General features: G+C 43.0%; 1 protein-coding gene across 8 annotated transcripts in view; it reads right to left on the bottom strand.

The window, feature by feature from the left end:
• Window positions 1-27,989, bottom strand: part of ITSN1 (intersectin 1) — a 246,668-nt gene that overhangs the window by 80,438 nt on the left and 138,241 nt on the right. For 6 of the 8 annotated variants that reach the window (XM_070455186.1, XM_020892645.2, XM_020892648.2 and 3 more), the window contains 7 exons: window positions 21,678-21,805; window positions 17,746-17,975; window positions 16,610-16,731; window positions 14,927-14,941; window positions 6,089-6,336; window positions 3,878-4,037; window positions 18-223 (listed from right to left, as the gene is read on the bottom strand). In XM_070455186.1, the coding sequence (XP_070311287.1) occupies window positions 18-223; window positions 3,878-4,037; window positions 6,089-6,336; window positions 14,927-14,941; window positions 16,610-16,731; window positions 17,746-17,975; window positions 21,678-21,805 (1,109 nt within the window). The remainder of the gene's footprint in view (window positions 1-17; window positions 224-3,877; window positions 4,038-6,088; window positions 6,337-14,926; window positions 14,942-16,609; window positions 16,732-17,745; window positions 17,976-21,677; window positions 21,806-27,989) is intronic. The other 2 variants (XM_020892647.2, XM_020892649.2) reach the window with 1 other exon arrangement.

Below are 27,989 nucleotides of genomic sequence, written 5' to 3'. Positions count from 1 at the left end.
GATGAGCACAAGCATACCTTGTCGATTTCCTTACGGGCCCTGAAATGAGTTTCACGTAGGACTTGGGGAACCAACCCTTCTGGCCTTGCACTTCTCCAAACCACCACATGTCTTGCTGCTCCAGTACGGTGATGACATCATTTTTGTTAAAATTTAAATGGTTGTCTTTCTTGGCTCTCCACGGATACAGGGCTTGCGCCTGTAGCCCCTCCACCTTTTCACCCTTGTGTGGAAGAACATAAAGGACCTCTCGTGACTTTGTGATCTGTTATCAGTTCAGCTGACGCGAACACCATCACGTCCCCTCCGATGGGTACATGAGGGTGCATGTGCAACCACAGAAGACGCCCCCCGCCCCCCCCAACTTCTGCCCTGCTACCCCCACACCCGGCAGCGCAGCATGGCTGCCACATGCCCCCTGGTTCTCAATAGCTGTTTCTTTCCCAAAGTGGAGGTGAAAACCTGCCAGCCTGTTCACAAAGCCATGGCAGGCCCATCTAGAAGTCTCTATTTAAAACATCTAGGAGATCATATTTATTCTTTTGCACCTGGCCAAATGCCTTTCTATTTTTGGTTCTATTTTTGACTCTCAAGTTGCCCAGGGCAATCCCATTCCCGCCAGTTTCCAACTGGATTTGGATGTTTAGTGAAGGATTAATACCAGAGCAGAAACCTTCTGAAAGCTCAAAAGGTAAGCACATCATATCTTAGTTTAGGTGGACACAGGGAAACAGGTCTTGGGTTGGGTTTGGTTTGTCCTAGTTCCTTTTTAGAGAAACAGGGCTTGGGCAAGAATAAACCCTCTGTAATCCCATGTACTATAGAGCTATACGCAAACTCTGTATGAAGATGAAGGCCATCTCTGCCTCCCAAAATAATCCAGGTTAAAATACTTTATTAAGCAGAAAGCACGATAAAAATGCGCAGTAGGACATGACCAAGGAACTCATAATTAATGAAGAAGAAAGAGACACAAACAACTATGTCTACCACTGGGCAGAAGGAAATATGCTAAAAAGAGGTTGCAACTATTCACGGTGGGAACGGAGAGAAAAGAGGAATGAAAGTTGCCTGCAGGCAACAGGGCGAGTTTCACAGAGGTGGCAGTGTTTGAGCCAGGCCTTGAAGGACAAGAAGGATTTTGATAGCTAGGGCTTCGGGGGAAGAGAACTCCAGGTGGAGGGCACGACCGTAAGATGCTTTCCTGCCAAGGTTCGAGGAGGAGGAGCAGGATCCGGGGGTGCGTGTGGCCTAGTCTCATGGAGGGGTGCAATAGGAGATGAGGCTGGAAAAGGCAGGGGGAGGCATTTATTATCTCTTAAAAGACAATCACATAAAACTATCACAGTGTCTTAAGACAATACTATTATCAAAAAAATACGTCAACTTTCAATTATGCATGTATTAATAAATGGACAAGAACAAGGGATAAAGCCCAAGGACAGCTCATTCAGAACCCACCTGGACTTGCCTTCAGAAGATACTTATTTTCATAATGACATTTAACTATGATTATGCCTGATAAGCAGAGAATTTATGATACATGGAAGAGTTTCAGCTTTCATGCTGGCAACTTCCAAATCCTGGTCTCCGTGGGTTTTCGTCTTCTGAGACCCATGACATCCCCATTTCCTTCCATCTCAACTGTCCACTTGGTCCAGTCTTCAGAACAGAGGAGGGTTCTCTGGATTGCAAACACCCCGAGGACCACTGCGTCTCCACCTCCCGTTTCTCCAGCTGTGTTCACAGTGCACCTCCCACCCGAGCCGCGGAGCTCATGGCTTCTGTGTCCCCTAATCCTCTCTGGCATTTCCATTTCGTCTCTGCCATTTCACCTGGACCTTCTCTGGTATCTCGTAACCTCTCACCCTGAGACATCTTGGCTGCACCTTCCCTGTCTCCATCATCCCACATGGAGAGCCTGGAATCAGGGAGAACACAGACTCTGGGTTCAGAGCCCGAGTCTGTCACTCACTAACTGTGTGACCCAAAACAACTGTTCACTCTTTTAGTTCATGCCTCTCAACTGTTCACTCTCTCAGTTGAGGCCTCAGTTTCCACACCTCTAAAACACAGATGCTTTCTTCAAGAAAATTTAATAAGCTCTATCTGCAGAGTTGCTATGATAGTAATCATTGTTAACAGGAGTAGCTTCTATTACTATCAGTCCTTCCAAACTATACTGTTTGGAAGTATTGCTGGAGAAAGCCAAGACAACTTGTGATGACAAGTCACAGACTCAGGTTAAATTCAGCCAAGTCACGCTTCATCCTTCTTTGCTCAATTCCTATTCTGCATGCTCTGCAGGCCCTGGGGGCCCCTCCCGAGAAAGCTGCCTGGAAACACGACCTCAACTTCTTTCCCTCTTTCTCCAACCTCTCTGCACCCTTTCTCTCTCAGGAAAAAAAAAAAGCAGCCTGTGTTTTCTCTGCTTTTATTGCTGTTTCCCCTTAGATGCTCAACTTCTCAGTCTCTTTCTCCACTGACCACACAGCTGCTTCTTCCTTCTATCCTTTCACCAGACCTTCCCATTTTCCCACCTATCCTTTTCTCTGTATCCCTCTGCAATCTGGAGTGTCCTCCTCTTTCCCAGATCACAAATAAGTGCCGCCGCCTCTTTGCCTGGACCACTGCCTTTCATGCTTTAAGAACCACCACGGCCCGCCGTTCTCCTGGTACTGCGCTCTCCTCCACCGGAGTCACCACTCTGAGCATGACACGTGTGCTACCTGCTGAGCCGGACAGACGCAAAGGCAAAGAGCACAGCTCCTGTGCAGAGCCGCCCTCCTTCCCAGGGCAGAGAAGACACACACTGCATGCAGCTTCCCTCCTCCCCCTGCACCCTCGCTCCTCTGAAGCGCTCACTCCATTTCCTGAGATCTGATCTGTGTTCCCATTTCCCAAGACAGGAAGGCCTGACTGTCTCACTCTCACCTGGCAATCAACAAGTCGAACACCCAGCTCCTTCCTCTCACTAAAAGTCAATTTCTCTTTCTGGCTGACTTGTTCCCCCTTAAGGTCAATTCTCTCCTCAACCTTTTCCCTTCCTACTCCCACAGGCGTTGGGATCCCACCTCTTTTAACTGCTGTCACTCCCCCCATGTCCCCCGTCGAATCTTTCTGCACACCTCCACGTGAGTCTTCCCAGAGCCTGTGTTCAAGCTGCTTGTTCCCAGAGCAGAAAATGTCCTTGACCCCGAAATGCCTGCCAGATGGGTAATTTCTCTGTTTGATTACTTATAGAAATGTCATTTCTTTTATCACGCTAAGTAGAAATATTATCCTTTCAGCAATTACTTTCTTAATGAGGCATTTAAGAGCTTCCCATTTAATCTGCAGTCAGTCTATCTTCTCCGATAAATACTCAGTGGTCTAGCCACGTGGATGGACCCCATGTCTTTCCTGAAATACACTCTGGCCTCCGAACGAAAGCCTCTCTCCTCAGGGCAGTGTGCATGCCAGCCCTCTCCACTTTCTAATCAGCTCTTACCCACTGTTCGAGACGGAGTTCAAATGCCACATCATCAATGAAGCGTCCCTGAACAATCCAGGAACGTAATCCAGTTTACTCTCCTCTGAATAGTCACGACTCCCTCCACTGGGAAAACTGAACTGGATCCTTGCCTGCCAGCCAACCCAGATGCATATAATGAGGGTTACATTTTTTTTTTTGCCACTCTATGTGGCTTGCGGGATCTTCGTTCCCCGACTGGGCATTGAACGCAAGCCCTCTGCAGTGAAAGAGAAGAGTCCGAACCACTGGACTGCCGGGGGATTCCCAAGGCTTACTCCCAAATGACAATGATGACAAGCATTGGCTGAATCTTTCTGCCTCACACTGCACGTGGGGGCCTCCCGCTCCCAGCGACGCTGTTACCTGGCCTAAAACAGGAGACGGAGATGAGCCTGTGGCCGTGGCTGGAGTGAAGGCCGATCTCTGCCTCAGCTGCCCGGCGCTTGGCACAGTGAGGGAGGGCTGGGCTGCCCATGCGTCCCAGTTGTCGGTTTCCGGCTTCTCACTCGTGCTAGTGGGCCACCTGGAGGGGAAAGTGCAACGCCGTGAGCGGCAGGGACTTCCCAGCAGGTCAGTGCTTCTCCCACAGCAGACACACACCGGGACATGCGTGGGGCTAGTTCAAGAGCACGGAGGGGGAAGAGCACTGGACTTGGGTTTGGGTCGGAGCATCACATACTAGCGATGGGTCTCAGGCAAATGACAGTTTCTCTGAATCCTGATTTCCCTGTTGATCAAATGGGAACAGTACTGTGTCACTCTGATTAGCTGTCAGGGTGACCTGAAATCCTACGCAGGGAAATACTCTGTAACCTGAGGCACCAGAGAAACACCCTCACATGATCCTTATCTTCATTTGCAACAGCAATGCTAAATCAGCAAAAAAGAAGCTTTGCGTCACATAGGAAAACCTGCCAGGCTGGCAGCTGGTGCCTCGTAATATCATCTCTCTGTCCCAGCACCACACAGCAGGCACTGGGCCACAAGCCTGGACACCATGGTAACCCTACAGGTGGTATACTTAGAGCAACCTGTTGGGTGCAGCTCGGGAACAGTTTTAATTTTGTGATTTTATAATTGTAAATAAACACATCTGTGCAAGTTGCCGATTGAAATGTAATGGACTTTTGAGAATCTTTATGAGAGATAAATTTGCAAATCAAAATATTTCCTTTGATAGACGGCAGGCACATCCTGATTCCGGGTCTGGAAATAAGATGCCCAGGAAGATAGCCAGAGAGCTGCAGACCACACATTTATTGAGCAAGAGAGTCATGGTGACTAGACCCACAGCAAAATGAAATCCTGAAGAGTTTTGTCTTCTATTTTAGTGTCAGCTTTAATTTAAAAAGTCAGAGTGTTTTAAGGGAATATAAACTACTATACATAAAATAGATAAGCGATATGATTTACTGTAGAGCACAGGGAACTATATTCAACATCTTGTAATAACATGTAAAGGGAAAGAATCTGAAAATATACATATATACATATACGTATATATATATACACACACACACACATATATATATGTGAATCACTTGGCTGTATACCTGAAACTAACATAACAATATAAATCAACTATATTTCAATTTTAAAAAAAGATCAGGAGAGGAGAATTCCAATGTGGTTTCAGTCACGCTAATGGGAACACTACTTTTTAGCAGAGATGAGACAGGGAGGACCTTCTTCAGCACTTTCAATCTTTTATGTGAAAATACAAGTAGGAAAGAAAACTATTGCTGTTCATTATATCCTTTCCTCTACTTTCCTCTACTTTTTTACATGCCTCTCTTTGCTCTATTTGATCCACTTGATCTTTCTCCAGCATTATTCCTTGACTCCTTGCCTTCTATGTTTTTGCTGAAAGATGATTAGACTTTAAAACAAATTTAAAACATTTCTTACATCACTTTTACTTGAAGGGCAGTATAAAATATTTTTAGACCAATGGCACAGCTGGACCAATCCTCTAAGTGGGAGCGTGGCAGCCCTCCATCTGTCCTTTCAAACCTCTGCTTACACACTGTTTTCAGTGCCGTTTCCTGATGACCAAGGGCATGGCACCGGTAGCTGCCAAGCGCACACATCTCTTTGCCCCGCTGTCCGCTTATCCAGGACTGATGAAAGAGAAAAGCCTCAGAGGAAACAGCCTTCTATCTTACTCAAAACCACATGACAAAATTCAATTTCTGTTTCTGTCCAGCAAAAAAACACACCCCAAAACAGTGCTATTTCCATGCAGGAAATGACTCTAAAATTTGCTGACATGGGTATCAAGCAGATTATTAGGAAACTGTGCTTCTCCATTTCTTCCACAATAATGAAAGATACAGACAAATGAGTGAATGAAACAAGGGTAATAGGCTTTACTTTATCCTAGGGAAAAATCATTGTTGAGCCATGATATAATTAAATCCAGGTCAGAGAATACAATCCACAAATTGCCAAAAGACCAGTCAGAGAAGGAGGCCATGAACAGTACTCAAGAGGTACAACCCAAGGACTGAAACAGCACTGAAAGGATCACCAGTGTGGGACCTCAAGCCGTCAGGAATGGCGCCCAGCACGTACGTGGAGCTGAAGTCGGCCCAGTTGTTGGGCGTCTCGGAGGGCTCTGCGGGGGCTGCAGCCAAAGGGGCGGGGGTCTCACGCACAGCCACTTTGGGTGTAGGGGCGGAGGCCACCTCAGTCCCTGGTTTGACTGGGGCGGGAACCTCGTTTTCTGGGATTTTCTCTGCGTAGTTTGCAGGGAACCATCCCGTCTTTCCTTTTAATTCTCCTCCAAGCCATCCCGGTTCTCCAGTCTGGCTTTCGTCCACCTGCAGGAAAGTCATAAACTTTAATTTAAGTGGAACTAAATCAACCCCTACAGACACTGAACACTCTTAACAGAACAAAGCCCCCACTTCTGACCCGGTCAGACTAACACACAGCACAGACCTTTCTTTGCCTTATTCTTAGTCTGAGAGTCTGGAAAAATTGTCTCTAAACATTAACTCTAAAGAAACAGTTGGTGCTATAATTCAAGTTCTTACTCTTTGGTGCCTGTTTATCTTTTTCTTTTTCTCCTAACAATAGCAGCTAGGATAAAGTACCTGGCGTCTTAAGAAGTCCCATAATTTAAATATTTTGAGCTACTCTGAATTATAAAATGATGTGACAGACTTCATCACTCAGGAACTCAAGTAATTATTAAAAAATAATTTGACTTAGGTTTATTATTTAAAATGGAAAGCAAAGGGTGCAATCAATATAAATGTAGCCCTCTAAAAGTCTCTAAAAACTAAGCAGTCCTTATTCAGCACACGGACAAGAGAAACAGAAAACACAGTCTTAGATGTTTCTATAGGCAATAAAACTGGCTGCTGCATGTAGTCTTTTGAAAGCTCCACAGATATATGAAGAGAAAATTAAAGAAATGATTATTTAGAGCAATGATTAATTTTATTAAAGTCCTATCACTTTCTTTTGCATAAATTGTACTGTAACATTCATAAATGTGCACAGGAGAATACAGGATTCTGCTGTTTAAAAATTTCAGAGGAGCTTTATTACAACTGGGCTTTTAATGTTTGCATTTTATCTTAATTCTGACTCAAAAGGATTAGTCAGAATCACCAGAATGACTCTAATACTTATCTTTCCAAGTTACCCTCACTATTTTTGGGCAACAGGAGATCAATTTGAAGATAATTACATTCCCTAGTAGAAAATTATTTTCATTACAGTAAGTCAAATAAAGTTCTGTCAGAGATCTTATTTTATCCTGTAAAGCACTGCCTCAGGAGGTAATGCATTGAACAGTTCATTGGACTTGAATATTGCTCTTTTGAAATCACAGAAATGAGTGCTACGGTTTCAACAATGACTTTGGAAAAAAGCTGCAAAAAATCCAGTTTTCTAACCTATTCAAATATTCAGTAAAAAAAAAACACAGGGAAGGGACATTTGTATACCTACAGCTAATTCATGTTGATGTTTGGCAGAAACCAAAGCAATGTTGTAAAGCAATTATCCTTCAATTAAAAACATAAATTAAAGAAAACAAAAACAAAAAACACAAAATAAATAACTATGGAACCACATATTTATTTGTATTCTGTGTAGAGTAATATGGTATGATGTTTATTAGCTTCTTTGAATTAAAAAAAAAAAACACCTTGGGATAGGCATGCAGAAAGTAGAATTCAAAGCTCACTGAATTATTTCTACATGTTGGTTACAAAATAACCTGTATGAGAGCTTCCTTGCTGCTCTACTTTAGGGAAGCCTTACTGGCATGGGGAAAAGCAACTTTTAAAGCTGAGAATTCTCCAAAAGGGAGTTACCCAGAGATAAAGCACAACACTGCTTCCAGAAGTTCTATTTTTGGCTTTAGAGTTCCGGATGGAACACCCCCACATCGTCTTCTTCTTTCTTCCTCTTCTGGGCAGCCCCACATGTTTCATGAGATGAGGATTTAAGGTGACATTTTCCCCACTTGGATCTTATTTTGTGCTAAACTCAAATGGCTAGATGCCCTTCCTCACTGGTTGATGTTTACTGGTGACATTCTGATGCACTGTAGCTTGCTAGCTGCTTTGTGCTGGAAACATGGCTGTTTGCAGGCCAGGCTCCGCCAGGGCCTCCCCAGCTTCTCATCAGGTCCAGCAGACAAGCTCCTAACCTTTCCGTGCGTCCCAGGACCAAGGGGAGGACAGTCAGCAGTGAGTGAGGAGCTGGAGTCAGACACACAAGCACTTTGCCTCAAGACCGCAAGGTACCATGCTCAAGGGTAGGGCTCTGCAATCAGACTGCCTCAGTTTTAGTGCTGGCTGGGTCCTTGTTGCTGAGGGCGTCCTCAGGTTGCAGCCAGTGGAGGCTCCTCTGTGGTGGTGAGCTTTTCATTGTGGCACACAGGCTTAGCTGCCCTGTGGCATGTGGGATCCTCCCGGAACAGGGATCGAACTGGTGTCTCCTGCATTGGTGGGCAGACTCTTCCCCACGGAGCCACCAGAGAAGCCCCTTATTGTTCAGTTGCTCAGTCGTGTCTTGACTCTTTGCGACCCCACAGACTGCAGGCTTCTCTGTCCTTTACCATCTCCTGGAGTTTGCTCAGACTCATGTCCATCAAGTTGGTGATGCCATCCAACCAGCTCATCCTCTGCTGCCCCCTTCTCCTCCTGCAGCCCCTGCTTCGATTTTAGTACCACTCCTACAATTATTAGCTGGCTGACTTTGGACAAGTTTAATCTCTTGGTGCCTCAGTCTCCTTATCTATAAAATGGAGGATAATAATAACAGTACCTGTTTTATAACAGTTGTTGTAAGAAGTATCCAGAATACTGCCTGGCATCAGAGATGTGCTTGATGACAGATTCTCTTCTTTTTTAAAGATTTTTCTTGATATAGACTATTTTAAAAGTCTTTATTGAACTTCTTACAATATTGCTTGTTTTATATTTTGGTTTTTTGGCCACAAGGAATGCGGGGTCGTAGCTCCCTGAGACCCTGCACTCAGACCCACACCTTCTGCACTGGAAGGTGAAGCTGAAACCAGTAGACCACCAGGGCAGTCTGACAGACTTCCTAAAGCCATCTCTCCTGTCGTCCAGCTCCGACTCTTGTGCAGTTCTCTTTTGTCCTGTAAAAGCCTGGGCTCTGTCTGACCCTGGCCACTTTAGGTAACCAGAGATTTGGGTTCTCTGTGGGGAGGTCCCTGCTCTAGAAACCTGTCTGGTACCCCAGGCCCTCTGGGCTGGCCTTCCTGGCTTCCTGTAGGGGCTGGAGTGTGATCCCAGATCCCAGCCTATCTGAAACCCCTTACTGGTCTGTCCTAGTTAGACCTCCTTGAGTACCAGCTGCTTTACTTAATGATGTCCTATGACCCGCTGTCATTCCCTTGAGATACGGGTCTTACTTGGTTAACCAGACTTTTGGTTGGCACCTGGAATTGGATCTGAAGCCCTGAGGGAATGTTCCACCCCATGGGCAGGTTGAGCTCACATCCTAGTTAATTACACCCAGCCCTGCCCCAAAGATGACAAAAAACAAGCGCCACCACTGAGACATGCACGTGTGTACTCAGGAAGAGGAGAGGGTGGCATGCCAGCCCCTCATCCTTGCAAACAAGAGCTTCTGCTACCTTTGAAGGCAATAATGAAACCAGCCTGTCACTTGTCACCAAGGAAATCCATCTCTTTTAACCTAGGAAACTGTTTGCTAATTGAACAAACAATAGTCTCAATGAGTTTAATTTATTCTTATAGAAATCCATTAATTTGAATGACCAATTAAATTTTAAGGTTCAGAGGATAAAATAAAAACTCACATATAACATTAAATTAAATTAACCACTTAGAAAAAGTATAAAGGGTCTTGTACGAAAATGAGAAACATTTCCTCCTGGAGTTGAAAAGCTTTACTCAAAAATGCCAACCAATTGTGAAAATGTTATATATAATTAGGATAGAAAAAGCACAGTCAAACACACAGATTTCTTTGTGAGCATCTATGACTGGCTATAACGTGAACTTATATGTACATGGGGTAGATTCATATATCTGTGGCTTACACTGATGACTCACAAGTGAGGGGATTTTTGTGCTAATAATATTGGTCTTAATACAATTTTGCTTAGCCACCACATTGCAACACCTCAAAGCATCTGGGGGCCTTCTAGTGAAATGTCAAAGAGGGAAGCACAAACCCCAAATGTTGCTTAAAGGTCTAGGAATATGTTAGAGACCTAGTGTATGAACTGTTAATAATTAGGCACTGCATACTGGAGGGCACTGAGGCGACAGTCTAACGCAGGCAGCATTATCAGGTCCAACGACTGAACCCCAATACCCAATAATATCAGACCTCTTTTCTCAGAGTTTGTGGCTTCATGATCGCCATCTCTGTTAGGTGACACTAAGGTTTCTAACGCTTCTGACCTTGTCACAGAGAAGGGTAACAGAGGTCCTCTCTCTCCTCACAAGCAGAACAGACTGTGGACAGTAAACATGTGTAAACTGTGTACTGGCTTAGACCTGCCGCTGCAGCTGCGTGGGATATGCGGGGAGTGTGGAGACAGCACGTGCTTCATGCATTTGCCAGTTTAGAAATAAAAGGGTGCCCCCGACCTCCTGGCTGAGGATACTAAAGCTGTTTTCTAGAGACGCAGCCCTAGAGAATGGACTTGTGAACACAGTGGGGGAAGGAGAAGGTGGACCGAATTGAGAGAGGAGCGTGGAAACATATACATCACCTGATATGTAAATCAGCTAGCCAGTGGGAATTCGCTGTATGATGCAGGGAGCCCAACCAGGTGCTCTGCGACAACCCAGGGGGAGGGGAGGGCGGGAGGTGGAAGGGAGGTTTAAGAGGGAGAAGACGTGTGTATACCTATGGCTGAATCATGCTGATGTATGGCAGGAACCAACATAGTATTGTAAACAATTATTCTCCACTAAAAAATAAATAAAATTTTAAAACATTAAAACAAAACCAAAAAAACACCTGTTTTCTAAAGAGTGCTAATCTAGAAGTCAGCCAAAAATTTAAAAAAAAATATTTATTTGACTGTGTCTGGTCTGAGTTGTGGCATACAGGATCTCCAGCTGAGGCACGTGAACTCTTAGTTGCAGCATGTGGAATCTAGTTAATGGAACCAGGGGTTGGACGCCTGCACCAAGAGCTTGGAGTCTTAGCCACTGGACCACCAGGGAAGTCCCCTTAACTTTCACAAGGACTCAAACCTGCAGCTGTAGCACAAAAGCAGCTGTCAGCAATATGGAAAGGAATGTGCCTTAATGTGTGCCAGTAAAACTTTATTACAAAACAGGCATGGGCTGGATTAGGCTCACTCTGGGAATCAGTGTATACTGGTCCCTCAAAACAGCAACAGCTCAGATGTTAAGGTTACGGAAATCTAAGAAAGGCAGGAAAGAAACAGTATTGACTACATTAAAAAGAAAAAATTCTCCATCAAAAAAGAGAAAAAATGAGTTTAAATTGTTATAAGCGTAACACTAAAGGATAAATAATTTTCTGAATGAATGGATTGGTTGATGGCTAAGAACTCCTAAAGAAGTCTCTCTCTCTTTTTTTTTTTTGGATGGTTCTAAGAAAATGATATTTTTCAGAATGACTTGGGATTAGTTCTGACAGAAAAAAGATTAGGCTAGATAAGTGGTACCCAAAAGTCCCTGACAGAACCACCAGAGAAGATTTTGAATTCTTGTTGTTCAGTCGCTCAGTCGTGTCCGACTCTTTGTGACCCCATGGACTACAGCACACCAGACTTCCCTCTCCATCACCAACTCCTGGAGCTTGCTCAAACTCATGCCCATCGAGTCAGTGATGCCATCCAACCTTCTCATCCTGTTGCCCTCTTCTCCTCCTGCCTTCAATCTTTCCCAGCATCGGGGTCTTTTCCAATGAGTTGGCTTTTCACATCAGGTGGCCAAAGTATTGGAGCTTCAGCTTAAGTCCTTCCAATAAGTATTCAGGTTTGATCTCTTTAGAATGGACTGGTTTGATCTCCTTACTGTTTAAGGGACTCTCAAGAGTCTTCTCCAGCACCACAATTTGAAAGCATCAATTCTTCAGTACTCAGCCTTCTTTTTGAATCCTAAATATGGATTAAAATTTCCCAGAGTCTCCGGGAGAGAGTCCTGGATTGGTTTTTGTGTGTGCGTGTGTGGCTCAGACAGTAAAGCAATGCAGGAGACCCAGGTTTGATCCCTGGGTTGGGAAGATCCCCTGGAGAAGGAAATGGCAGCCCACTCCAGTACCCTTGCCTGGAAAATCCCATGGACCATGGAGCCTGGTAGGCTACCGTCCATGGGGTCGCAGAGAGTCGGACACGACTCAGCAGCTTCACTTTCACTTTAAGATCCCTGAGCAGGACTGATGTATTCAGCCTTGTTCCATTTAAAGCCAGCTGAGTTAGATGATCAGCCTGTGTTCTTAAGATAAACTTAAACAAAATGGCAGTGAGCAGCATTTTTCTAATTTCTCATGCTATTATTCCAATACATTGTGGATGTCAAATTGGGCTTTTTCACCCTCCAGGTAATGGGACCTCCAGATCAGAAGACAGGCCATAGGTTTTCAAAGTATCTAAGCCTTAGCCGTCAAGGTCAACTCAACTAAGATGCCTCCATTCAGAAGTCTTCCCAGAGCACATCCGTTCACTCTGATTCCTTTTCTCTTTTACATTCCTAGCAGCAGCAGTGAACATTCATTGGGAACTTCATCATACACTGGCTTTTTCACGTGTTATCCCTATTTTTCTAAAAAGATTTTAAACATCTGAATGGTGGATGTTACCTTATATTTCTTTGTATTACCAACAACAGTTAGAAGAGGACTATATATGAAATACCACCTAATTTTTGTTAATCATGAAAAAATACTTTTGGAGAAAACTGAGCTGATAATCAAGATTTTAAAAAGCAAAATGTTTTTTAAAGCCTCCTGCAAGACTGCCTGCATTAAAACAGGAAACAGGTTGCTAGACCTCTAAAATCTAACAGGTGTAGTTAGCTATTTTTCAAAGTCTGAGAAATATGAGAATCTGATGATGACTATGCCTGCAAAAATAAGTGAACTCCTGATTACTCAACCAAGAGAGATTGCTAAGGATGTTCTACTGCATATTTTCCACAACTGTGTTTCTTAACTACAAAATTCATGAAATTAAAAAACTGTTACTCTTACAAGTCAATTTCCACTTTGGGTGTCCAATTGTTAGCCTCACAAATATAACACAGCTGATGCCACTTGGGGTGTCTTGTTGCATTCTGGGATATAAAATGAAGACACCACTCCAGTCCCATTAACAAGAAGACACAGGATGTCTACAACAAAGTCCTTTCATCACATATTTGGGATGTCGGAGATAAAGTAACCAGTAAACCGGGCCTGGGTGACACTCTGTTTTATTTGTCAAAGTCGGATTTATCTTTAGTGTTTTATTAAAAATTACAAATGTAGATACAGTTGTAAATATAAATATGGTGGTAGTGGTTTAGTTGCTAAGTTGTGTCATTGCAACCCCATGGACAATAGCCCTCCAGGGATCCCAGTCTATGGGATTTCCCAGGCAAGAATACTGGAGTGGGTTGCCATTTTCTTCTCCAGGTGATCTTCCTGACCCAGGGGTTGAACTGGGGTCTCCTGCATGCAGGTGGTATAGAAGTACATAAAATTAAAAACAACCACCCCCAACTACTGCCAAGTAGTAACCACTATTAAGAGTCTGATGCCTACACTGCAAGACTGTAAACTATATGCATATAAACATACACCTGCATTAAAAAACACACACCTGGTTTTTTATTTACCCAAATACAATTATACTCTACATATTGTTTCTGCTTTTTTTTTACTGGAGAGTTTATTCGTATCAGGTTGGCCAAATCGTACAGAAAAACCCAAACGAACTTCGGGACCAATCTGTAATTTTCGAAAACATCTTTATTGTTTAGCTGTATCGTAATTTATTTAAATCATCTCCCTACTGAGAGATACAGGGCTGTTCCTTTTTTGCTTTTACCAGCAGTGCTGCAATGAACATCCATGGACACATTTATTTATGCACTTGCCAGAAACAGCCTATAGAAGGAAGAATAACAGAGTTCCTGGGTCAAGGGGAATGAGGAATTTTAAGTCTGAATAAGCGTTGCCAAATTGCCTTTCAACGGCCTCAGCCAATTCATATGACAATGCTCATGATGTGTGTTATACTCACTTCCCTACACTCTTGACAAAGCTGGATATTATCAAACTCATAAACTTGCTCAGCTGAGAGATGAAAAATGTTATCTCATCTTTAACATTTCCATTTTCCTGATCACCAAAGAAAGAAACATCTTTTTGCATATTTTAAAAATCATTTATTTTTCTTTATCTGTGTATGTATTTCCTTAAAGCTATAGGTTTCTTTCATATTAACTTTCCAGTCTTTATGTATCATATGGTGACCCTTTATCTCTCATATATTTTGCAATCTATAGGATTTAATTTTGTAATATTGTCAAATCTTTCCATGTTGTTCATTGATGGCCTCCAGTTTTAACTCAGAAAGTTTTTTTTTGTTAAATAACTTTTAAAAAAGAATTTTATCTTTTAAGTTTAACCTACTTAGAACTTATTTTTGCCCATGATCTGAGAGACTTGACCTGATAATTTGCCAATACGGAGCCTTCAAGTTAGTCTTTACATGGAAGCTAGCAAACAGAAACCTGGTTCGCAAACTTTTATACCTTTCTTTTCTTCCTTTTCTATTTTAAGCACAGCCTACTACACAAACTCAAAACATCTTTTTACTGCCACGACAACACCCAAAGATATGTGTACTTACACAGAATTAAAGTGATTTAAAAGAACAAAACATTTAATAAGATACAGACTTCCTGACAGTGAGAAGGCACTCACCCATTCCCCTTTAACCTCCACCAGGAAAGCACAGGTTTGAAAGCAAGGCAAAACACATGTTTAATGAGATGTTTCATTCTTACGGTATATCTACACTTTATTCTTCCAGACAGGCTGGGGCTTAACTAGTCAATTTAAGGAAAAAGGACTCAATATCACTGTAACAAGACGATGTTTCCCTCAAAAATAGCAATATTTACTCATTAAAATATAGAGCGTCTATAACATTTCCTTATCATAACACTTGGTTAACACTTCCTTATCTCAAGAAGAGAATATTACTTTTTCTGCACTTTGTGCTGCAACAAAATCCAGTTTCAAAAATGTTAGGCTTTTTTTTTTCTTTTGAAAGCAGTGTAAAAAAAAGATCAACCTTGTAATAAGGTCCTATCTGCTATAGCATTATACCTTCATTCTGTTTAGATTCCTGCTATTGATTGGTACTTAGATAAATTACAATTCATCTGCTTTAAAAGGCAGCCTGAGGCCATCAGGACAGAGAAGAGGGGGAAGAAGCTGAGAAAACACTGCCTGCCTTGGGTCCCCATTCATGTGGAGGGTGTTCTGTGAAGAATAAGTGAGGCTGGTGCCCGGGCATCCAAACCTCAGGTTTCATTACTGTGAAGGAAATGCTGATTTTGAAAGATCCGGGACCCTTAGATGTCACCTCCTTATTTCCAGCCCAAAAGAACTAGAGAAAAAACTATCAGAAAATAAGGGGAAAGGAGATCAGCTTCTCTGAGAAACAAACACATCGCTCCTTCTAAACATTTTGACCCGCGAAACATCTCACACTCTAAATACAGATATGACGCATAAATGCAACATGAATGTATGAGCAATTACTGTGGCTACACGACATCCTTTATACTTCAATGACACAGGGTCCCAGTATGGGAAGTGTGTTTGTCTCAACTATTAATTTTCACAGGTCTTTGAAAATTCTGAACCATTTCCATCTTAAAAAAAAAAAAAAAAAAGCCAACAGTAATGCAAAGTTTGACCACTTCTAAGACATACATTAACTGGATTGAAGGACTACTGTTTTCTTTTAGGAAAGAATTTAGGTCAACCACATTCCTTTATTCTTTCTCAAACTGGTTACTATAGCTTTAGTTACAATCACAAGATTATATTTAATTATTGTATTTACAGAAACAAGCTATGACAAGCAAAATTCTAAACTCTTTCATCTGTTCATTTACAGAGTAGGAAAGCAGATTAACTGTATTTAGTTCATTACTCTTCTTCACACAATTCAAAGTTTACATGAGTAAAGGGAAAAAAAGATGCTTTGACCAAAGATACAAAAGTTATTATTGGCAACTGTGACCAAATATTTTGCATTTAAAACTATTTCTGAAAGACTACTCATAGTATCTAAGTAGGAATCTAAACTCTGAAATTACCAGAGCTTTACAGATTTGAAAATACAGAAGGCTATGTCAGGAACCCATTTTTCTTTAACAATTCTATTTTGAGGTGATGCAGGATACATTTTTAAATGCTGTCTCTCATTCAAATAGAAAAAAAGGAAGAAGACTGAGTCAATACTTCAAAAACTCATGCTGGATTATTAGATTTCACACTCGCCCACAATTTTACAACTGTCAAATAAAGTACAAGAAGAGGACAGATGCTAACCATCAACACAAACCACACTTTCGCTGGAGGCTTTCTTACCATGACTATATCTCCCGGCTGGATCGTGATTTCATCGTGACTCCTGGACTCAAAGGGATAGAGTGCTCGGTAATACACCACTTTTACATTCTCCTGTGCAGAAATCGTAAGTGGGCCTTTTTCTGTTTATAAGGAAAGGAGGGGAAGGGGACAAAAATGAAATGCTATGTGGAAGAGAAATGCATGACACATGCCAAATTACTGACATTTATCTCCCCTATTGTCTATCTTAACATCTGAACCATTTCCATCTACTCAAGGAATTTCTGGAAGACATTCAGTAAGGATGGGTCTGGTTCTGAAACCAAAGCAGAGCCAAATCTGATGTCAACAGCTCCATCCCATCTGAGAGGCCATCAGTGGGCGCGAAACAAAGGTCACTGCAGTGCTAACGCCCCCATTCTCTGACTCCTGGCTCAGACACCAGCAGCACACATCTGTAAGGTATCCAGACCTCTCTCCCCCGGTGCAGTGTGTCTAGCAGAATGCAGTAGATTGAATGCGACGTAAATCTCAAATCAGTCAACTCATGTGGGAGGGCCAAGAAGCACAACTTTACCTTCCCCTTTTAAGCGATATGGAAATGTTGAGGCTGCAGGCCCCAGACGTGGTCATATGAAAGGTAAGTTAGGAGGCCACTTGTGTTCAAAGGGCAAAAAAACATTTCAAAAGGTAAGACCACAACTGGATGCAGTGCAGACCAAGGACAGTGAAAGCCGCGTGAGTACAGGCCAGGAGAAGAAATGACACTTCCTGCTGCTGAGACAGCTCTGAACTTCCCAGAGAAAATAACACACTGGAGAAGCAGCAGGTTCCTCTTTGGCAGGAAGGGTTATGATCTCCATGTAGAATACAGCTGTATGACTGGCACTTGGCAATAAAACTTCACACCACTGCTGTCTGCAAACGACTTCTGGATGCCAGCATAACAGGGCCAAGGGTTGCCATGGTGTGGAGAGAACTAAAGAGACCTCTAAAATGATGCTAGAGAATGAACATCTGCACCGTCCAAATAATGACTGACCTTCTCATGGCTATGAACGTAGCCAAGATAGAGCCCGATCAGATATGGCTACTCCCCAGAAGGACCTGGGAGAAGAACACTTATTTGCTAGCCTAATTCTGGTCTCTCATACCTGCAGTGGACCAAGGAGCCTGGACAGCGGGCTTAGCTGGTTCTTGATGCTGGTGTAAAAGCCGACTCAGCTTGTCTTGCATTTCCGGTTTGCCCTTCTCCTCACTGTCCTTCTTTTTGACACTCTCTTCCCTTTTGAGCTTCTCCTCCTCGTGGGGTTTCCGTGGCCGCTGCTGCTCATCCTCCTGGTGCACGTGCTCCAGCCACTGCTGGTCCCTTTCCTGAGCTCGTCTGTCAACAAAACGCCTGGTTACAGCACAGAAGCAACTCCACTTTAACACTGCCGTGTGGTCTCCTTTCACAAAGGGCTCCGTCTAGTCAATGGGATGCTAAGCACCAAGGGATATGGTTTGTTCCTCAGGTGGAAGATCTGAATCAATGAAACAGGGGTTCTCAGGGCTCCCCTTCTGGGTAAGATGAGATCACATGATTTAGAAAGACACAGAAAGAAAATTCCTGATGTCGCTTATAAAGGAATTAGAGAACTCAGGAAAATACTCCTCCATTTAAAAAGTGGTATATAACTGCAAAGAAAAATAAGAGACACACAGGAATATAACTTCCATGGACAGAAAGTACATCCAACACTGCAAGTGAAAGACTGCTTAGAGAAGCCCATGAACAATTAGATCACGGAGGGCACACGCCATGTTTATGTAGCACACGAGTAGCTCCCCAGAACTGAAACAGAAACCAAGAGGTTATTCTGAACACTGGAGGTAGCAACCATCCCTTACTAAGCAACAGTTTCTATGTTTTATTGAACTTGACCACTTTATTCTTCAAAGCAGCCGACACAGAGAGAAAGTGCAATTACATCTAGGCCTTGAAAAGTATGATGACCTCAGTATGAAATCGATAGGAAAAGACTAGGAATGACATGTATTTTCTTGACTAGGAATGATTTTTCTTGCATTACACATTTGACAAAATCAGAAAACTCCTTAAATGATCATAATTTATTTCTTTTTATTTATTTATTTTCTGCACTGGGTGGCTTATGGGATCTCGGTTCCCAAACCAGGGATTGAATGCAGGCCACTGCAGTAAAAGCACTGAATCCTAACCATTAGACCACCAGGGGACTCCTAAATGATCACATTTTACATTTTTTTTGGCCACTCTGCATGGCATGTTGGATCTTAGTCTCCTGACCAGGCATTGAACATGCAGCGCCTGCACTGGAAGTGTGGAATCTTAACCACAGGATCACCAGGGAAGTTCCAATGACCACACTTTGAATGAAAATAATGTGCAATAATAAATGATACTATGTTAATAATAATTAGTCTTCCACATTAAAAAAAAATATTTATTTTTATTTATGTGGCTGTACCGGGTCTTCCCGGTGGCTCAGATGGTTAAGAACAGGCCTGCAATGATGCTGGAGACCTGGTTTCAATCCCTGGGTTGGAAAGATCCCCTGGAAAAGGGAATGGCTACCCATTCAACTATTCTTGGGCTTTCCTGGTGGCTCAGACGGCAAAGAATCTGCCTGTAATGCAGGACATCTGGGTTCAATCCCTGGGTCAGGAACATCCCCTGGAGAAGAGAATGGCTACCCACTCCAGTATTCTTGCCTGGAGAATTCCATGGACAGATGAGTTTGGGAGGCTCCAGTCCATGGGGTCGCAAACAGTCAGACACGACTGAGCGACTAACACTTTCACTTCACCAGGTCTAAGTTTCAGGATGCGAGATCTGGTTCCCTGACTAGGTAACAAACCTGGGCCCCCTGGATTGGGAGCATGGAGTCAGCCACTGGACCACCAGGGCAGTCTCCACATTTGTTAACTACTTTAAGTCTCCCACCAGCTGCCCAGTCGCTCAGTCTGTCCAGCTCTTGGGGACTCTGTGGACTATGGCCTGTCAAGCTTCCCTGTCCGTGGGGTTTTTCAGGCGAGAATACTAGAGTGGGTGGCCATGTCCTCCTCCAGGAGATCTCTCTGACCCAGGGATTGAACCCGGGTCTCCTGCCTTGGAAGGTGGGTTCTTTACCACTGAGCCACCTGGGAAGCCGACCAAGTAGGCAGGTCCTAATCATCCACATTTTAAAGAGGAAAATGAGGCAGAGGGACTGAAGGACTTGGCAAGGTCACACAGCCTTACAGGCCTCAGGATTGATCCAGGCCGCTCGGTTCTTAAGTTCACAACCTGAATCGCTAGCCTGTGACACAGCCAAGGCACAAAGGTCATTTTGTGGAATCAGGAAACAACCAAGGGAATGTAGCATAAACACAGAGAACTTTTATTCTCCACTTAAAAATATTATATTTATTTCTAAAAACAAACAAACAAAAATATTATGTTTATTTCTACTCGAATAATCATGAAGATTCAGTGCAGTAGAATTCTTGTTAATTTAAATCTTAAGCATTTCACTTACAATTTTCAAAACATCTTTTAAGAAAGCATTAAAAACATTTTTCTGGAGGGGTAAGAATGTTAATTGTTATTCATAACACAACAAAAAAACCACAATAAAATTTGCTTCACATATTTCACTAACAAAGGGAACCATGTGGACATAGTGAGGGAGGGAAAGGGTGGGAAGAATTGAGAGAGTATCAGGAAACATACATATTACCATATGTAAAACAGCTATTACCACATGTAAAACAGGGGGGATTTGCTGTGTGGCATAGGGAGATCAACCCACTGCTCTGTGACAACCTAGAGGGGTGGGGTGGGGGATGGGAGGGGGGATGTGTATACCTGGGGCTGATTCATGTTGGTGTATGACAGACACCAACACAATATTGTGAAGCAAATACCATCCAATAAAAATTAAAAATAAAATAAAGTATACAACCATGTAATTTCTGAAGTTAAATTCTGGGTCCTATTTATCATTCAATTGTACACAGAAAATTTAAAGTTTCCATATGATGACACTGTATCTTTATTTCTACTCTGTAGGGATATAAAATTTTGGTGCAGCGTATTATAAATAATCAACTTTATAGATAAGAAAAGAATGGAGCTAATCAACACACCCAAGGGGATAGGTCTAGGGGCATAATCCGAGACCTGGCCCCAAGAAAACCATAAAATAGTCCTCTAAATTGTTTTGAGACCCTACCTACTTACCCACTGGTATGTAAAAACAAAACCAAAAACACCAGGTGCAAAATATTACTATTTTACTAGTAATTTACCAGATTACTAGTAATTTACCAGATGCAAAATATTACTAGCAGACAGAAACAAAAGACTACAGATACAAATATTCAAACGGAAACTAACAAAAATGTGTCTGGATCTTAAGCAGCAGCAACAGCAAATCTTCTCCTTTTGACCTCGAGTTTCACTTGCTGTTGAAAAAAGGAAGACAGCCATGGACACTGTTTGCCCCACTGGAGAAACCCTGTGTGGCCAGTGAGCTCAGGGACTTCGATTTTAAACCCAAGACTCTGATGGTTACTGTTTTTAAAAGGCTGTGGGATGGAAATGTATCTTGGTCACTGGCATGCAAACAGGCCCAAATTGGCCCAAATCCTTGTGTAATTCCATTTATCTACATAATCATAGCTTCAGAGAGCCCTGGGCACCAACCGAAAACTTCAGAGGTTACTTATATATGCAAAGATTTATATGTATATGTGCTTTTGCTTACGTTGGGTTTAGTCGTTAAGTCGTGTCTGATGCTTTTGCAACCCCATGGACTATAGTCTACCAGGCTCCACTGTCCATGGGATTTCCCAGGCAAGAATACTGGAGTGGGTAGCCACTTCCTTCTCCAGGGGATCTTCCTGACCCGGGGATCGAACCTGTGTTTCCTGCACTGGCAGGTGGATTCTTTACCACTGAGCCACACACATTAAAAACTGAGGGCTCTTTCTGGTGCAGTAAGAACTTGGAGAAGTTCAGCAAAGAGTAATGAGAACCTACAGTTCCTTCCAGATGGGTTCACAATCCACTGAAAAGACTCACCTTTGGGCTTCTTCTTTTTGTTTTTCTAATTCCAGGATCCTTCGTTCTTGTTCCTTCTGTTTCAGTCGTTCAGCCTCTATGGACTTCTGTTTCTGGAGTTGCTGCTTATTATGTATTTCTCTAAGTTCCTATAAATAATTAAGAAACAGTTCATGTAGCAACATGTGTTGAGAGACATTTCTGTTTATCAACATGCAACATTTCATAATGGGGAAGCCTGAACACGTAGGAGATAATGCTTTAGGTTTGAAAGATGTTAATCTGGAAAACTAAAGTCACTCTACACTGACATGACTGATCTCCAGAAGCTGTTTGAGGTCGTATTTTAGGGAGCCATAATACCCTGCACCATGTCCATAAGGTGCTTTAGAAGGAGCTTACAAGGGATGAGCGTTAGAGAAACTATGCTGCTCAAGACACAGCAACAATAATAGACCACAACCAACTTTAAGACATGGTGATGATAATGAATGGAACCTTAAGATTCCTTTGATAATAGTCAACACCAACCTTCATCGTCTTTGAAGATACACACATTTCTTTACACATTCCCTCCATCAAAACATGGCAACCTTGGCTCCTTCTAATGATACACTGCTTTAAAACAAAGGTACATCCCTCTCCCCTACAACCTTGAGTCTCCCCCCAGGGTCTATTTTGCTTCACATCAGACATCTTCCAGAGCATCTTTTCTTACTAAAATCATGTGTGAAGTTGTCAGCTGCCCCAAACTAAACCAGCTGTCAGATAGAAGCTTAAAACCTATAATTTGACCACTCCTTTGGATATGATTTCCTCATGTGACACTAACACAGGAATAACAGTAATTTCCTCAGAGGCTAGTGAAAATAAAGTGTATGTTACAATATTGAAAGCACTCAAGTCAGAAGATGAAACACTCAAAAATATGAAGAACAAAGAAATGCCTGTTGGTGAGGGGACTGTCCTCTGATTCTATAGGAATCTAATGGTCACTAACAGATTCGGTCACCAAATCTCTTCTTACTTGTGTCAATAAAAAATCAGACATGCCCAAGTGTCCAGCAGAACCAAGAGTAAAGTTCCAGTTGACCTCCTGGTCTGGCCAACGAGGGGAGTGGCCCCGGGCTCTATTTGGTGAGATTTAAGAACGAAGGCCTGCACTGTCTTCTCTTGCTTTGCTCACAGGTAACTCCATACAAGGTTTCTTCCGGCCTTATTTCTACCTTTAGATTTCATCCACAGCTCAGGCATCAAAGGTAGAAAAACTCTCTGGAGAAGATCAGTGCTAAAATGCATTTAGTCCTGGAGAAAAGTGTTAGAGTGAGGGTAACCTTTTCCCACTAGCTAAACTGTCCTTAAGATAAAGCTAAACTGTGTGTACAAGCATTCGGTATACCACAAGTGGCAATGAGAATTCCTAAAAGGGATCCATGGGATACGGAAAAAAAGATTAACTGGCGATCAGGAGGTTAGGGGCAGCACGTACTGGGGGAGGAGGAAGGGGTGGAGAGGACGAGGCTCTCCAGAGAAGGGGAAGGATGGAAAGAAGGGGCTTCAGCGGAGAACCCAGCGGATGAGTCAGGAAATAACTAGGCAGGATGAGCAGGAAGATGCAACTTTGTAAGGTCAACATTCCCCAGGGCAACAGCCATGGGCGTGTGCCTTCCAAATTATGACGGGCATCTGGGACAGGGGCCTCCCCACTGGCTCAGTGGTGAAGAACCTGCCTGCCAACGAAGAAGACACAAGCTTGATCCCAAGGTCAGAAAGATCCCCTGGAGAAGGAAATGGCAGCCCACCCCAGTATTCTTGCCTGGGAAATCCCACGGACAGGAGAGCCTGGCAAGCTACAGCCCACAGGGTCGCAAAAGGGACACGACTTAGTGACTGAGGAACAGCAGCAGCAACCTAGGTCAGGAGCTCAGCTATGGAGGGGCCATGGAAGGCCAAGAGCGGAGACTCGAAAGTGACAATGAAGTCTGGCTCTGTGTGCAATTCTGAGAGAAGAAAATCAGCACCAGGAAAAAAGAATTCCATTTTTCATCTTCTTTCTCATGGCCATACTATGGGATATAAAACTGATCTTGAATCAAGCATAAATAGTAATCTCTAAAAATATGAATAAAAAATCTTGTTAATATTTGGGATTTGATATTTCAGAGACAAGTGGAAAACAAGGATCAATTTCTATTAAGAGTTATTTGCACTCTTGGTTCAAGTTAATATCTGTACAAGAAAAGGAAAAACTGCAGTGGAGTGCTATTAATTGTACACAGGTGTACAGAACAGAATTTCGGACTCTGTGGGAGAAGGCGAGGGTGGGATGTTTAGAGACAACAGCATCGAAACATGTATATTATCTAGGATGAAACAGATCACCAGCCCAGGTTGGATGCATGAGACAAGTGCTCGGGCCTGGTGCACTGGGAAGACCCAGAGGAATCGAGTGGAGAGGGAGGTGGGAGGCGGGATCGGGATGGGGAATACATGTAAATCCACGGCTGATTCATGTCAATGTATGACAAAAACCACTACAATACTGTAAAGTAATTAGCCTCCAACTTATAAAAATAAATGAAAAAAAAAAAAAAAGAAACTCTATACGTCCTAAGAGAGGAATCCAAAAGTCAGCACACAGAAGCAGAAGATATTAAGAAGACGTGGCATGAATACACAGAAGTATGCAAAAATGGTCTTAATGACCCAGATAACCATGATGGTGTGTGATCGCTCACCCAGAACCAGACATCCTAGAATGTGAAGTCAAGTGGGCCTTAGGAAGCATCACTACAAACAACGTTACTGGAAGTGATGGAATTCCAGGTGAGCTATTTCAAATCCTAAAAGATGATGCTGTGAAAGTGCTGCACTTGATATGCCAGCAAATTTGGAAAACTCAGCAATAGCCACAGGACTGGAAAAGGTCAGTTTTCATTCAAATCCCAAAGAAAGGCAATGCCAAAGAATGTTCAAACTACTGCACAATTGCACTCATCTCGCACGCTAGCAAAATAAAGCTGAAAATTCTCCAAGCTAGGCTTCAACTGTACGTGAATGGAGAACTTCCAAATGTTCAGGCTGGTGTTAGAAAAGGCAAAGGAACCAGAGATTAAATTGTCAACAACTGCTGGATCACAGAAAAAGCAAGAGACTTGCAGAAAAACATCTACTTCTGCTTTATTGACTATGCCAAAGCCTTTGACTGTGTGGATCACAACAAACTGTGTAAAATTCTTTGAGGGACAGGAATACCAGAGCACCTTACCTGTCTCCTGAGAAATCTGTATGCAGGTCAAGAAGCAACAGTTAGAACCAGACACGGAACCATGGACTGGTTCCAAATTGGGAAAGGAGTACAATGAAGCTGTCTATCATCACCCTGCTTGTTTAACTTCCATGCAGAGCACATCATGCGAAATGCTGGGCTGGAGGAAGCACAGCTGGAATCAATTGCCAGGAGAAATATCAACAACCTCAGATATGCAGATGACACTACCCTTATGGCAGAAAGCAAAGAGGAACTAAAGAGCCTCTTGATGAAAGTGAAAGAGGAGAGTGAAAAAGCTGGCTTAAAACTCAACATTCAAGGACTAGGGATTTACCATAGGGCTTCCCCGGAGGGTGGCCAGCATCTGGAAAATTAAAGTCTGGAAAGATGGGTCCCCAAAGGCTCAACTCCAGCCCACATGGAAGGGCCCCTACCCTGTAATATTTTCTACTCCCACAGCAATCAAGGTGCCAGGACATGATTCCTGGATTCACTACTCACGAGTCAAGCCATGGAAGAAAAGAGAAGAGGACACTCAATACACCTGTGAGCCCCTGGGAGATCTCAGATACCTATTCAAGACTACAGATGAGTGCCATTCTAATGAACACCCCCAAAAGTAAGTTTCTGGGGACAAGATTTCCCAGGGTAGCTCTAACGAGCCAACACAGCTTGGCAGGGGTTATACTCCGAATCAGACAGGAGATAGATCTCCTGAACCCTATTGAACCCTAAACAAGGAGGGACTTGAGCCATCTTGAATGAGAAATGTTGTTTCTGCGTAAACACCTCCAGCCAAGTTGAATAAAGTCCCACAGTCCTCAAGAAAAACATTCAGGTCCTACAGGATCTCAAAGAACAAGCTGGAGAGTTCTCGGGGTGGCTACCATCTCTCTTCGGGGGATCCTTCTCCTGGCAGGGGGGATTTGGAGTTGGCTAATGCCCCTACTAGTCCCTGTTATCACCATATTGATGCTGCTTGTGATTGCTCTGTGTATTATCAATTGTCTCACCCGTTTGTCTCTGCCCACGTCAGCAAGCTACAACATGCAGTGCCAGTTCAACAAGGATATATAAAACTACACCTGACCACGGAAAATATCACTCACCCTTAGATGGACACCGCTATAAGGACTCTGAGGCTTGAGACTAATAGGGGGAGGCCCAACTCCCCTCACCGTCCCAGCTCAGCAGGAAGTAGCCAGAGAGACCTCGACGCCCCTAATGCCAAAGAATTGGGCCTCCCATCTCTTGATGGGGGAAGGTTAGGTAGTTAGAATAGGAAAAAGGAGTCCAAAATGGTGGTGGCTAAAAGACAAAGAAAGAGAAAAGCCCACGGAAGTGGAAAGAAGATCCACAGACCAGAGTGAGAACTTCAGGTGAAACAAACACGCCTCCTTCTTGGCCAGCCCAATTTGCACAGGGCATACTCAAGGGGGTGGGGGGAGGAGACAAATGTATAAAAGGAGGAAGCCAAGAAGGACTGAGGCCTTTCCACATCGAGGGTATACTATCCTTTGTTTGCCGGATAAAACTCTGGGCTGTAACAGAACTGCTAAAAAAAACCAACAACTCAACATTCAAAAAACAAAGATCATGGCATCTGGTCCCATCATTTCATGGCATCTACTCCCATCACTTCATGGCAAATAGATGGGGAAACAATGGAAACAGTGACAAACTTTATTTCCTTGGGTTCCAAAATGACTGCACATGGTGACTGCAGCCATGAAATTAAAAGACGCTTGCTCCATTCCCTCTAATATGTCTTCAAGTATTTCTTTTATTTTTGTTAACATTTAAAAATCGTTTGGCATGGTAACTACATGAGGGGAGGATAAGATTCCTTTATACTAAGTGTGATACTGTGATACTTTTAGCACTAAAGCAGAGCTAGTTGTTTTTTCCTAGTTTCATGTTGGCTTATTTTAACAGATGGAAGTAGTTACGTTTGTTGTAAGGTGTGTATGTAACCTGTGTTAACTTTGTGGTCTGAAGTGTTCAGCTATCAAGCGGATTCTTTAGTAGACCAAAATTTTCTGTCACTGAAGTGTTCTGAAGTATATACCGTGATGTTTAAAAGAAACACTTGTTAAAGCAAGTTTTCATCTTCTGGGATATACTTTTTAAAACTTCCATCCCCTGTAGTTATGACTGCATGTGCCAGGCCTCTAGAAGTTAGTGTGTTAAGCTGAACCAACTTGATTGGAGTCGCTGTCCATACATAGGGCTTGTTTTCCAAAGAAAAATATTGTTTAGAGTAGCAAACTTATAAGCCTGCTCAGGCATGTTGTAAAGCCGCTGGAAAAGTAACTTGGAGCAAGTTTTGTGAATGGAAATGTAGTGCTCAAGTCACATTCTGCTTTAAAAAGTTGTAACAAATACAGATGACTTAAAAAAAAAAAAAAAAAAGACGCTTGCTCCTTGGAAGAAAAGCTATGACCAACCTAGACAGCATATTAAAAAGCAGAGACATTACTTTGCTGACAAAGGTCCATCTAGTCAAAGCTCTGCTTTTTCCAGTAGTCATGTACGAATGTGGGAGTTGGACCATAAAGAAAGCTGAGTGCCGAAGAATTGATGCTTTTGAAGTGTGGTGTTGGAGAAGACTCAAGAGTCCCTTGGACTGCAAGGAGATACACCCAGTCAATCCTAAAGGAAATCAGTCCTGAATATTCATTGGAAGGACTGATGTTGAAGCTGAAGCTCCAATACTTTGGGCCACCTGATGTGAAGAACTGACTCACTGGAAAAGACCCTGATGCTGGGAAAGATTGAAGGCGGGAAGAGAAGGGGACATCAGAGGATGAGATGGTTGGATGGCATCACCAACTCAATGGACAAGTTTGAGCAAGATCCGAGGGTTGGTGATGGACAGGGAGGCCTGGTGTGCCACAGTCCATGGGTTCACAAAGAGTCGGAGACACAACTGAGCGACTGAACTGAACTGAACTGACCTGAACACAGAAAGGGATGGCCTGCCATCTCACTGGCCCAGTGGCTGAGACCCTTTAAAAGGAAGGGTAAAAGATGATGAAAAACAGAATTTTATCCTATTTTCA

The sequence above is a fragment of the Odocoileus virginianus genome, chromosome 25 (genome assembly GCF_023699985.2).
Source record: "Odocoileus virginianus isolate 20LAN1187 ecotype Illinois chromosome 25, Ovbor_1.2, whole genome shotgun sequence".
Lineage (NCBI taxonomy): Eukaryota > Metazoa > Chordata > Mammalia > Artiodactyla > Cervidae > Odocoileus > Odocoileus virginianus.
Note: the sequence above shows the minus strand (reverse complement) of the source record. Positions and strands in the feature narration are given on the sequence as shown.